Source organism: Ascaphus truei, chromosome 21, assembly GCF_040206685.1.
Source record: "Ascaphus truei isolate aAscTru1 chromosome 21, aAscTru1.hap1, whole genome shotgun sequence".
Classification (NCBI taxonomy): Eukaryota; Metazoa; Chordata; class Amphibia; order Anura; family Ascaphidae; genus Ascaphus; species Ascaphus truei.
In genome coordinates, this window is record NC_134503.1 from 31,398,852 (window position 1) to 31,412,892 (window position 14,041).

The 14,041-nt window shown below is 44.3% G+C and overlaps 1 protein-coding gene across 1 annotated transcript; it reads left to right on the forward strand.

Annotated features, from left to right (window-relative positions):
- The first annotated feature begins 795 nt into the window (after window positions 1–795).
- Window positions 796–11,486, forward strand: LOC142472414 (P2Y purinoceptor 4-like). The gene is made up of 2 exons (XM_075579505.1): window positions 796–1,041; window positions 9,719–11,486. Exon 2 carries the CDS (start codon window positions 9,753–9,755, stop codon window positions 10,824–10,826), a length of 1,074 nt encoding a protein of 357 aa, XP_075435620.1. The 5' UTR covers window positions 796–1,041; window positions 9,719–9,752; the 3' UTR covers window positions 10,827–11,486.
- Window positions 11,487–14,041: the final 2,555 nt, after the last annotated feature.

The following is a 14,041-nucleotide window of genomic DNA, read 5'->3' on the forward strand; positions in this document are numbered from 1 at the left end:
CCCCCGCGACCACCATACTACTCCTTCCTCATAAATGCCCCCACCACCGGCGGGGCCACCTGCCTAATGGACACTGCCTCCAATGCTTTCCCTTGCCTGGGAATTCTCCCTGTATCGCGTCACCCTGCCCCCTATACCCATACCACAGTTCGCCCTCCCTTCACAGTTCCCAACCCACCCTGCCCTTGTTCACTCTGCTGCACCCACTGCAAAAAAACTCCCCCAGGGCCCTAAACATATCTCCAACTGTTGCCTCCCCTGACCCAGAACCCCCCCACCTGTGCTCCTCCCACCCTTCTACCAACCTCCACAAAAACCTACTAATCTTCCTACATGCCCTCCTCGGCACGTCCCATGGTACAAACCCTGTACAGGCTCCCTCCCACCCCCCTCCCATAGAGGTCCAGGGCTCTTTTTACCAGCACACTGCAGAGAGGAGCCAGCATGAAGACCCTGGGAGGAGCTGTCCTGGGGCCGGTATCTCATCTCTGCAACCGGCACGAATGTTTGAAATCTGACAATTGCCTTCCTGACCCCCGGTCAGCCACCACCTGTCGTGTCTGCAGCTTAACCACTTGTATGATGGGACAACGGTGTGAATGGAGCGAGTTTGGGGACTTATGGAAGACATGCAGATACACGCATGGATGTTCTATCTTTTTTGTATATGGACTGGCGAGTTTAATGTTCCATATCAACTTTCCTTCTCTCCATCTCTATTATGTTCCTGTTCTTCTTAAGGTATATTAGATGTGCTAAATCATTTCTGCACTCAGCAGGGAAAATGTTACATCCACTTCTTGTCACTTCCTCCTCAGATGGAATATTTAGGTGCTGTTTATTTGAGCTCATGCTGGCAGTTGTTAAGTTTCTCTGTTTGCAGATTGTAATATTTATTCATGTTGACTACCACTAAGAAGGGAACATCAGGGAGAAGCCTCGTACAGGAACTGGAAATGCAATGACTGCTGTTTCATACCATTGGTTTTACACAGACAGCTTATTGCTCCCGTTGTCTTGAATCTGCCAAGAATTGAACAGGTTAGTACTTTACTATTCTAAGTAATATCCTCACAGCCCTTTCAGATACTAATATCATGCTTGTTTCATTGTAGTTTGTGTCCTGCTATGTCTTTTCTTTCCTTTACTAGCCACAATCAGAAGTAGTGTGATGTATTATTGTTATACATGCCTTTGTGTAATAGGAAGATTAGAGTTTAATGAAAAATGTACTAACTTGCAACAAACTGTTTCACCTTTTACACTAAATAAAAATATCACTTATGTTATGGGCTGTAACAGGGACATATCCCTGTTGAAGAAACTATCTCTAAAATCCAGCAGGGGTCTGGTTAAGTGCAGCAGGTAATTAACTAGACTCCACCTGGCAAATTAAGTGTAAAAAGCCTCATGTGAGACACAGGAGAGATATTCCTTAGCTCACATTTGGGCTGAAATGAGGAGGACTGTAGAGATTTTCCTTAGCCCACAACTGGGCTGACCTGAGGAAAAGATGATGTCTTGATGCACACAGGACTGTATGCTGACAGCAAGACAAGGGGACAGACCTCTATACCTGGACACAGAGAGTGCCATAGCACACAAGGGTGCTGACCCAGGAGAGCAGAGAGGACTTCCCCTACAGCTGACAGAAACAGATAAGAGACTTTCTTGTCGGACTGTTGTGTGTATATATATATATATATATATATATATGTTTGTTTGGGGTGGTAATCAGCCAAGCTACCCACTCAGTTAGAGAGGGCTGGAGTAAAGGTTTAGTTATTGCTCTAAAGTGGAGTAGGCCTTTATTTTGTTTCTTTTTGTATGTTTTGCATTATTAAAGGAACAGGCGCAATCAAACCAAGATTTAATTTCCCCCTAATTGGTCTCCATTAAATGTACCTCTGCACAAGTCTCTTACATGGGAACAATCACATGTCTCAGACAGGTCAACAACCCTGCCTTTCCCCATTATCTCATCATACAATGCTTCCATTGCAGCCAAGGATTCTGGGTAATGAGATGGAAATGAGCACTCACAGTGTATCTGTAACGCTTGTGCTCACCACGAACAAGGCGGGACCCCGGTACTGAGGTGGGAAAGTATAAAACTGTGCACCAACAGCAGCGGAGTCACGCCTGGAGGGTGGATAGTCAGCGTAGCCGGGTCTGGATTGGAGAGAGTGGGTTAGTCTTGATACTTGCCGAGGTCATGGGGAGGAGCCAGTAGGATAGTCAGTGTCTGTTATGCCGAGGTTAAGGGTTGGAGCCAGCAGAATCAAGTGTCCTATAGCTGTGGTCAGGGATGGAGAAGAGCGGGTAGTCGGAGGCAAGTCAGGGCCGTTATCCAGAGAGGGGTCCAAAGTCAAGCCGGGTCGGTACACGTGAGATCAAGCAGCAAGTTTACAAGGCAAAGCAAGGCAAGGCAAGGCAGAGGGTAGGAACAGAACAGGAAAGCACAAGGCTACCATGAACTATGCTCAGCAATGTTAGACTGAGAGAGCTGGGTAGATATAGGAGAGCTGGGCGAATCAGACAGAGGGGAGGAGCGGAGGCGCGGCCTCCGCCAAGGCAGAGATTGGCTGCAAGGTGCAGGGGACAGGTTTGAGAGTTTTGCCTCACAGCTGCGGAGCGGTGCACAACGTCATGTGTGCGTGCTGCGTGTGACGGACGCGTGTCACGGGCAGGGGGCAGAGCCAACCTCCGTGGCTGGGTACAAGGAGCTCCGTGTGCGCGCATGCTCTGTAAGCGGCGCAGAGGTGTCTGGAGCTTCAGGTAAGGAGGGAACAAGCCGCGGGGGATGTGTTCCCCGATTTCTTACAGTATCATCTTTTACACTGAAACCCATAGCAATAGTTTGGTGTTCATGAAATGACTGAAATAAAAGAACTTGCAACAAAATTCACATGGCCCCTTCACTGCCTGAGAGGTCAGCAACCAATTACGAAAGGTGGTAAAAACATATATACTATAACATGCTAATGATCTATTTTCTGAAAGCCACTGAAGACTCCTCCCTAGTGAAATAATGACAATTCTTATCATATAAATAACACAACACCACAAATTGGAGTTTATGATGATGGATCTGGTAAGTTTCCTATTATGATGTTATGGGAAAGGTGAATGATATGATTTAAAAATAAATCTGCTCCGCTAACACTAATAAGATATTTTACTACTTAGTGTGAGATATGACAGCTGAAGGAGGAATGTTAACTCAGTACAAGGAGAAGCAACATGGGGAATTATTTTATATAGAGAGAAGTATAATTGTTCATAGATATCCACTTTCTATTCACTTAAGTTTGAAGGACTTAAACAACCATTTGGCGGGCGCCCTCCCTCCACTTAAGTCCTGAACTAGGGAGTAAAGCTTGATGGGTAGTCTGAGGGGACAGTATTCAAACTGCTCCCTCTCCATCAGGAAGGATGAATCATGCCTTCAAGCCAAATGTGCAAATCTGCCACATAAATATTGAACAATGTGGGGTTTAAAAATTAATAATAATTGTGCTGATATTTGTGTTCCCCACCTGTACACCAGGGAATATTAGCTGCTTTGCCAAATAGTGAGAAAAAACTGTGTTATCAGATAGCGCTTAAATCTACTTCTTTGCAAAGTGGTATAGGGGTATAAATTAATTACCCAAAATATGGTGCTTTAATGTGCTCAAAATAAAATCCACTCAAATAGTGATCTTTGTGCTTGCAATTAAATAAAATACAGACTTGATCCGATGCTGCTCAACCCTTGATTGGGATTGCTTTCTTAATCCACAATTTGCATTGATGTCCAGGAAAATCAGGGAGCGCAAGGTCATGTGAAATATAAAACATATATGTAGACGGACGTTCACAGAGGTACACAATGGGAGGCTTTATAAGGTGAAATTATAATTGGCTTTATTGTGCCTTTTCCTTTTCATCAGGAAAGTATCCAAACACAGGGGGGGGGGAACAAAGCTTCTATCCACTTGGGAGTATTTTTAGTGAACTCCTATGCAATTAATTCACATCTCCGTTAGTTAAGCAATTCTCCCAACCCCAAACACATAGCATGCAATAAGCAGATATAAGCAGTCTTTTAAGAATGAAAGTCTTATCTGTTAGCTGCTGTAGAATAAGCTTCTCTGCTCTCCTGGAACCGCACCCATGCGTGCACAGAAAATATCAGCATCCAGGTTTAGAAGTCTTATATATAAAAAGTCTTATCTGTTCCTTGTGGTTTGGAGGGAAAATCTTCACTGTCCCTGCTTCAGCTCCCTTGTCTCCAGGGTTGGTCAGCATACAGGTTTAGAAGATTTCCCTGTGTCTTGAAAGCAGCTCTGCTATCTTTTGGCAGAGCTCAAGACAAGTGTGTCTCCAAGTTCAGCTCAGGTGTCAGCTAAAGAGTTCTCACTTCCTGTTTCAAAAGACAGGCTTTCTAAGCCATCTAATCAGGCAGGTGGTGTTTTGTTATTTGACTACCAGCAGTTAACCACCACACTGCTGGATTAGAGGCACATTACCTGAACAGGGATAAGTCCCCTGTTACAATATACAAATAGTGCAATATGTCTTAAGTCTTTTTGTTTTCAATACATTTTCAAAACCCTGATCCAATTTATACTCACAGATTTCTGTGGTAAGATGTGCATAAAGGTTTCTTTATCTTCCAATCTTTATGGTGTTGTGTCATCTGTGGAACCGCTTAATGGTAAAAGGTCCTCACCACATATACCGGATTGAAAGAAGAGGAACAAACATAGTGCAAAATTGCAAAACACTTATTTTATCTGCATGAACGGGTAAAATTACACTCACATGGTTTCTGAAATTATATGCGCAGATAGATCAAAACATGATCAAACAGCCGCCGCGGAGGTTGCAGAGTGGTCTCCCTGCTCGATGCTCACAGTACACTGTGATGTCTGCGTCTTTCGGCTCCCTCACTTCCGGGTACTATCCCCGGATGTAGACCCTGGAGGTTCTCTGAAATGAACAGCTGTTTCTATATGGAGTCTCCCCCTCGGTCTCTGCTGGGCACTGGAAACAAATAACACTCTACGCGTTTCTCCTCCTTGGAGGTTTCATCAGGAGTGTTTTATGATGGCAGATTGACTCCTGGGGAAGCAAACAAGTGAAACGCGTAGAGTCAGAGTGTCTGCTTGGGAGAACTGGAACTTGGAAGCACGGGCATTCGGAGCTGTACCCAGAGGCAAGGTGTCCTTCCGCCCTCACTTGTGACGTCGTCCGGAAGTGACGTATGCGGAAGGGCCAGCTGAGACGCGAGTGGGATATACAGCTGTCTCCACCGGCGCAGTGCTCCATTATATCGGCGGTTCTCTCCAATGAATTTTGTAATATGGAAAATGTGAGTTTGTTACCTTTTATCCTAAATCTTTGAATATATTTGTGAAACATTACACACTATTGTGGTATCTTTCTCTCATTGTATATCTGACGACTTCTAACCATACATACTGAGGGATATCCTGTGACTACACCATCTCTCTACAAAAGGGCTCCAGTCAGAGAGAGACGTATCTCTGACACACCTTCTTTACCTGGAAGTTTTGTGAGTGCAATCTCCTTAGAGCCTCATTATTTATTTAACCACTGGCATATACCATCTGCACTATTCTGTTTTCTTTCATTCCACATATTATTGGATATATTCAGCGCTCCTCCCCCCAAAGAAGAAATCTGTTACCATTGGGACAAAGAACAGTCCCACCTGGATGTTGAGCAGCTTCATTTTACACTGTATATATTGTTCCATTATTTTTTCTTCACTATGGGTTGGTGAATGACATTGGTTGATCACGTATTTAAAGTTTTTTCACTGTGCACTTTGCATTTTTATTACATTTATTCATTATCACTTTTTATCACTTTAGAAGCGCCCAGTCCACTCCCCCTTTTTCCTAACTGCATATATACCTAACCTGCGTTGACTATTGGTGGGATAATCAACCAACCACAATGTGCTAATTTGAATAATAGCGCATATAATCACCCATATGAGTGCCTTAATACAATTTTAACCTACAAACTGAACATGTTTGTAGTCCAAAAAAACATAATTAACAAATTATGTATAAACAATGTTCTAATAAAAAATATAAAATGGAATAAAATGAAGGATGTTGGTTTTAGTCTGTAAATATAGAAAATAGAAATTAGGGACTGGACAAATGCATACAAACAAGGCGTATATATTTAAAGGAGTATATATTTTAAGGAACACAGAGTATGGGTTTAAAGGAACACACTTATATCTAAGTCAACATTTAGACCTGAGGGGGACAAAGTCTTCAATTCATAGATCCAAAAGGATTCTCTTTTAATTAAAACTTACATCTCTGTCGTTCCCCCCCCCCCCCCCCCCCCCCAATGTGACAAAACCTGTTCTATGCTCATATATCTAAGTCCAACTGGATCTGCATTGTGGACATTTAGAATATGTTTAGATACATTATGTGTGGTCCATTTCCTTTTAATATTCCCAATATGCTCTAGAGTCCGGGTTCTAAGAGGGCATACAAGTAGGTAAACTGTATTTAGATCTACAATTGATATGTTTTTTTATGTTATAATTTCTGCCTGTTGTATTTGATGTGAATGTGTCACATGAAATGCCTGGTTGACAGGCTAGACAATTTTTGCATACAAAAAAACCTTTTGGAAGATCTAACCATCCTTGCGAATGCAATTTGAATACTTGAATATAGATGACATTTTTTTTTCCATCTGGAAGGGACCCATTGAGGATCTTGACAGTTTCCTTATATTCTTGAATGCAAATCAAGTCAATTTGAAATTTACCTCTGTAATTAGTCATTCCTACGTCAATTTTTTAGATTTAACAATTTATATTGAGGGAAGTGAAATAAAAACGAAAAATTATTTTAAAGAGGTGGATGCCAATCATTTCATTCTTCCATCAGCTGTCCATAATTTTTTTGACCATAAAAATTGGGTCAAAAATATTCCCATAGGCCAATATAGGAGAATCAAACGTAATTGTACAGACGACCACACTTTCCTAGAACAATCAGGGGTTTTAACTAAGAAATTCATGGATAGAAAATATGATAACTTGGGTTCAAAAAACAGATTACTTGGGTTCAACAAAGACTTTAAACTTTAGAAAGGCAGATTTTAATAAACTGAGGTCTAATCTAGTAGTAATACAATGGGATGATGTTTTTGCAGGGAAAAATGTAGAAGATAAATGGGCAGTCTTCAAAACATTGTTAGAAAAGCACACTTATCAGTGTATACCCTTGGGTAATAAGTATAAAAGAAATAAGTCAAAACCAATGTGGCTAAATAAACAGGTAGGGAAGGAAATGGACAAGAATAGGAAGGCGTTTAGATTCTTTAAGTCAGAAGGGACAGAGACATCGTATCAGAATTATAAGGAATGTAACAAAAATTGCAAAAGGACAATTAAATTAGCAAAAATGGATAATGAAAAAAGGATTGCAATAGAAAGTAAGGTCAACCCTAAAAAGTTCATTAAGTACCTTAATTACAAAAAATTGAGAGAAGAAAATATAGGACCCTTTCAGTGTGAGATGGGTAGGCAGATTATTGGAGATAAGGAAAAAGCAGAGGTATTAAACAAATTCTTTGCCTCTGTGTTTACCAGGGAAGAATCAAGTTCAATAGTAGCGCCACAGGAGGAAGCCACAGCCTCCATATTAATGACCAATTGGTTAACTGAGGAAGAAGTTCATAAGCGACTTGAAAAAATTAAAGTAAATAAGGCACCTGGCCCCGATGGCATACATCCAAGAGTTCTCAAGGAGTTAAGCTCAGTAATAACAAAACCATTATATTTAATATTCAAGGACTCCATTTCCACAGGCTCAGTACCACAAGATTGGCGTAAAGCAGATGTGGTGCCTATATTTAAAAAGGGAGCTAGATCACACCCGGGGAATTACAGACCTGTAAGCCTTACTTCAATAGTAGGGAAACTACTTGAAGGTTTAATACGGGATAATATTCAGGAATACCTAATGGAAAACAAAATTATTAGTAATAGTCAGCATGGATTTATGAAGGATAAATCTTGCCAAACTAACCTTATTTGTTTCTCTGAGGAGGTAAGTAGGAATTTAGACCAGGCTAATGCAGTTGATGTGGTCTACTTAGATTTTGCAAAGGCTTTTGATACGGTTTCACACAAGAGGTTGGTGTACAAAATAAAGAAAGTTGGACTCAGTAATAATATATGCACCTGGATTGAAAACTGGTTAAAGGACAGACAACAGAGGGTTGTCATAAATGGAACCTTTTCAGGTTGGGCTGAAGTCGTGAGTGGAGTACCTCAAGGATCGGTACTGGGACCCCTGCTTTTTAACTTGTTTATTAATGACCTTGAGGTTGGGATCGAGAGCAAAGTCTCCATCTTTGCTGATGATACTAAATTGTGTAAGGTAATAGAATCAGAACAGGATGTAATTTCTCTTCAGAAGGACTTGGAAAGACTGGAAACGTGGGCAGGTAAATGGCAAATGAGGTTTAATACAGATAAATGTAAGGTTATGCATTTGGGATGCAAGAATAAAAAGGCGACTTACAAATTAAATGAAGATATATAGGGGGAATCCTTGATGGAGAAGGATTTAGGAGTGCTTGTAGACAGCAGGCTTAGCAATAGTGCCCAATGTCATGCAGTAGCTGCAAAGGCAAACAAGATCTTTTCTTGCATCAAACAGGCAATGGATGGAAGGGAAGTAAACATAATTATGCCCCTTTACATAGCATTAGTAAGACCACACCTTGAATATGGAGTACAATTTTGGGCACCAATCCTAAGAAAAGACATTATGGAACTAGAGAGAGTGCAGAGAAGAGCCACCAAATTAATAAAGGGGATGGACATTCTAACTTATGAGGAGAGGCTAGCTAAATTAGATTTATTTACATTAGAAAAGAGGCGTCTAAGAGGGGATATGATAACTATATACAAATATATTCAGGGACAATACACGGAGCTTTCAAAAGAACTATTCATCCCACGGGCAGTACAAAGGACTCAGGGCCATCCCTTAAGGTTAGAGGAAAGGAAATTTCACCAGCAACAAAGGAAAGGGTTCTTTACAGTAAGGGCAGTTAAAATGTGGAATTCATTACCCATGGAGACTGTGCCGGCAGATACAATAGATTTGTTCAAAAAAAAGGTTGGACATCTTTTTAGATGGGAAAGGTATACAGGGATATACCAAATAAGTATACATGGGAAGGATGTTGATCCAGGGATTAATCCGATTGCCAATTCTTGGAGTCAGGAAGGAATTCATTTTCCCCCTTAATGGGGTTTTTTGTTTGCCTTCCTCTGGATCAATAAGTAAGTATAGATATAGGATAAAGTATCTGTTGTCTAAATATAGCATAGGTTGAACTTGATGGACTTACGTCTTTTTTCAACCTCATCTACTATGTAACTATGTAACTATGATAGCATAAGTATTACACAACACCATAAAGATTGAAAGATAAAGAAACCTTTATGCACATCTTACCACAGAGAAATCTGTGAGTTGGATTTGGGTTTTGAAAATTTAATGAAAACAAAAAGACTTAAGACATATTGCACTATTTGTATATGTTTTTTATTTCACATGACCTTGCGCTCCCTGATTTTCCTGGACATCACTGCTTTGCCAAATGTATCAAATGTTATAAAAACAGTTTTAGATTTCTTTTGATTTTATAGGTTGATTCCGTATTATAACAAACCGTCTTCTGGGATGATGAACACGTCGGACAATTTAACGAGCTGCCAGCCGCAGAAACTCCATGCTTGGATCCCCATCTTCCTGAGTTTTGTGTTCTGCATCGGTTTTATAATGAACTTTATCAGTTTATATATATTTTGGTTCCGTATAAAGCAATGGAATTCCTTAATGATCCTTGAGTTCAACCTGGCCATCTCTAATACCATCTTCACACCAGCAGCTCCTCTAATTATATATTCATTGACTCACCACTGGACCTTTGGAACATTCGTTTGCCAGTTTAAGGTCTTCTTATTCAGCGCTCACATATACGGAAGCATATATTTCCTCACCTTAATCAGCATTCACAGATACTTCACAGTTGTTCACAGAGTAAAAATAACTGTTTTTAACAGAAACTCGTTCATCACAAAAGTTTGCCTTGTTGTCTGGGGGTGTCTATGTCTTCAAGGTTTTCCATTTTTCTTCACCATGAAAACATCTGATGTTCATGGAGCCACCAAATGTCTCAGCTTTCATCAAACTGATATGGCTGTTCTATTCTTTGTTTGGAACGGGGTCATAATATTTACTGGGTTTCTAATTCCTTTTGGGATAACCATAGTTTGTTACAGCCTGTTGAGTAGATATATTCTCAAAGTGAATCCCATGAATTCTCTAAGCAATGTTATGATGTCTAAATCCATACAAACAGTAAGTGTTTCACTGGTTATATTTATTATCTGTTATGTTCCAGTACATATCTCAAGAACAATAGGAGTTACTATTAATTTGTTTTTTCCATCGTACTGTTCTTTACTGGAAAGGGTGGAGGTTTCCTTTTATATTACCTGGATGTTATCAGAAACAAACTGCTGTATTGATCCGGTCTTGTACTGTTTTGCATCAAAAAAGTTTAAGAAAATCTTTATGAACTCATTTGTTTGTATGCGCTGTTTAAGGGGGGATCAGCCTGACACAATGAACAATGCACGGCATGTCCAAGTAGAATCAGGGTCAGGGATATCTTCAGGAAACCCTCAGTATGAGCCACCACCAACTATATATGCAGATGTATCAATGTCAGGAGGAGAAGGTTGTGAGTAAGAAGAAACTATCCAGCTCTTAAGCTCCAAAAGACAACAAGGCTGAGCAAATATGGCCCTTTAGAGCCCAATAGAGTAAACAGGCTGTAAGGTGTCTTCCGGCATGGGGAGGTCTCTTATGGAGCCAGATGTTTTAGTAAACATGGCTCTACACCATACCATGGTTTCTCACATATTTCAGTGTTTGAAAGTTACTAATATTGCCTCAGAAAATAGTTTAAGTGAGGGAGGGGGTACGGTGCAAATTCTATATACTCAGTAGCGGCTAATCAGATTTATGTGTATATTTATCATAAATAGTGTACATTACAATAAAGCAGATGGTTCCTATTGCAGGCAGTGATGCCTTTTAATGGACCCACATTATAGTTATTCATTTAGGCGTAGTCATAGTTTGTTACTGTGATATCAATGTGGATTTCCAGCCGAGAATGGCCCAATGGCCGCTTTTGAGTATATAGAATTTACCCCTCAGTGGTGAAAGTGTTGGTTATCAATGCGTAAGCTCTTGGGCTCAGTTCTAGCCTCTGGTGTTTTTATCTTTGAGATCGTTTGGAAAGTTCTTTATCTTTTTGCAGTTTTGATATTAATAACAACATCTCCATTCTTTATTTAGAAAATATGTTACCAGGAAAAAAATACAGTTATTTCTTGTTTTCCAGTATGTCCTTCCTTATTGAGGCTGCCAAAAATCTGCCGATTATGTTCCACTTACAGGGGGGTTGCATGAATGCCACTTGCGTATGATTGCAGAGTGCTTTGTGTTTGAAAGTCAGCATGTACATCTAAGACATTATGATCTGGTTGCGTTTGCTATTGTGAAATGGAAGTCAGCAGTTACATGGCTCCAAATATAATTGATTGTCTAAAGTTGTGCCAGGACTAGCTCTGCTTCCTCAATATGTATATACATTCAGTTTCCCTATACGGTAGTTTCTCACTTTCTCACTTTAGCAAACGCCTTTCAGGGAGCAGTCTGTGGCCCCTACTCCAAATTCTGGGAATACGTCTTTCCGCGCTGGAGAAGGGTTTAGCCACTCTCAGCTGAACTTCTCTCCGGCACAGGGAAGACGGCTTCACAGCATATTGAATAAAGGCCTATATTTTATGGTAGCTGTGCACACATGGATGTGCTTCTTCACTAAAAGTGCTGATATACCCGGCATTGCCCGGGATGTAAATCCGTAATAGGAGGTAGTATTAGTTATAAATAGGGGAACAATAGGATGACTATTTGGTAGAGAGGTTGTATAATAATGTTGAAAAGAAACATGGAAGAAAATGTAATATGATGTTGTTGTTGTTTAAAAATGGTTTATTGTAAACACACCACAGTTCAATGTAGATTTTGGTGATATAAGTGATGTAAAAATGTGAGGTGTGTGTCCCGCTAGGGTGTGAGGCGGCGGGTGGGTGTTCAGTACGGGTGACGGGTGGGTAGTGAGTGCTGGGTGGGGGTCCCGCTAGGGTGTGAGCGGGTATGAGGTGGTGGGTGTCTGGTGAGTGCGGGCGGCGTCTGATCAGTGATGTCAGTGCGTAGGGGTGTGAGTGCGGTGGGTGGGTGTGAGGCTGGAGGCCGCGGGTGGGTGGTGAGTGGGTGCGGGGGCTGGTCGGTGTGTAGGGGCGGAAGGCGGCAGGTGTGTGTCGAGTGTTTCGGGTGGGTGAGAGGCGGCGGGTGTCTGTTGTGTGCGGGCGGCGGGTGGGTGAAAGGCATTCAGGTGAAAGGCAGAGGCGACGGGAGTGTGGGCGGCGGGTGGGTGAAAGGCAGGGGCCGGAGGGCAGGTGGGTGAAAGGCGGGAGGGTGGGCGGCAGGTCGGTGAAAGGCAGAGGCGACGGGAATGCGGCCGGCGGGTGGGTGAAAGGCAGGGGTGGGAGGGCGGGTGAAAGGCAGGGGCGGGAGGGCAGAAAGGCTGGAGCGGGGGGAGGAAAGGCAGGGCTGGGAAGACAGGGGGGCGGGAAGGCAGGGGCAGGTGAGTGAAAGGGAGGGTTGGAGAGGTGAGAAGGAGGGGCGGGTGGGTGAAGGGCAGGGGCGGGAGGGTGGGCGGCAGGTGGGTGAAAGGCAGGGACGGGAGGGTGAAAGGCAGGGGCGGGAGGGCGAGCAGTGGGTGGGTGAAAGGCAGCGGGTGAAAGGAAGGGGCAGGAGGGCGGGCGGCAGTTGGGTGAAAAGCAGGGGCGGGAGGGTGAAAGGCAGGGGTGGGAGGGCGGGCGGCCGTTGGGTTAAAGGCAGGGGCGGGGGAGGGTGAAAGGCAGGGGTGGCAGGTGTGCTGGCGACGGGTGGGTGAAAGGCGGGCGGGCGGCGGGTGGGGAAAGCAGGGGCGGCGGGGCGGCAAGGCAGGGGTGGGAAGGCAGGGGCGGTGCGCGGGAAGGCAGGTGCGGGTGGGCAAAAGGGCGAAAGGGAGGGGGGTGTAAGGGAGGGGAAGGTGGGTGAAGGGCAGGGGCAGAAAGGCGGGTGGGTGAAAGGTAGGTGCGGGAGGATGGGCGGCGGGTACATGAAAGGCAGAGGTGGTGGGAGTGTGGGCAGCGGATGGGTGAAAGGCAGGGGCGAGGTGTGAAAGGTTGGGGCGGGGGGGTGAAAGGCAGGGGCAGGGGGGGTGAAAGGCAGGGGCAGGGGGGGTGAAAGGCAGGGGCGGGGGGGTGAAAGGCAGGGGTGGGGGGGTGAAAGGCGGGGGGCAAAAGGCAGGGGCAGGAGCGTGAAAGGCAGGGGCGAGAGGGGGTGAAAGGCAGGGGCAGGGGGCTGAAAGGCAGGGTTGGGGGGGTGAAAGGCAGGGGCGGGTGGATGAAAGGCAGGGGCGAGGGGGGTGAAAGGCGGGGGGGCTGAAAGGCAGGGGCGGGAGGGGGGGAAAGCTAGGGGCGGGGAGGATGACATAGGGGGGTGTAAGGGGAGGGTGGGCGGCAGCCTGTAGACGGGCGCCGGGCGGGAGAGTGGGAGTGGAGAGAGGAGACGGGCGGGATTGCGGGAGAGAGGCAGCGGTTGTTCGGGAGAGGCGGCGGCCATGCGGGAGAGAGGCGGCGAGCGTGAGTGTGGAAGAGAGGTGGCGGGCAGGAGTGCGGGAGAGGCGGCGGGCTGGAGTGCGGGAGAGAGGTGGGTGGCGGGCGGGAGTGCGGGAGAGAGTCGGCGGGCGGGAGTGCAGGAGAGGAGGCGGGTGGGCGGGAGTGCGGGAGAGAGGTGGGTGGCGGGCGGGAGTGCGGGAGAGAGTCGACGGGCGGGAGTGCGGG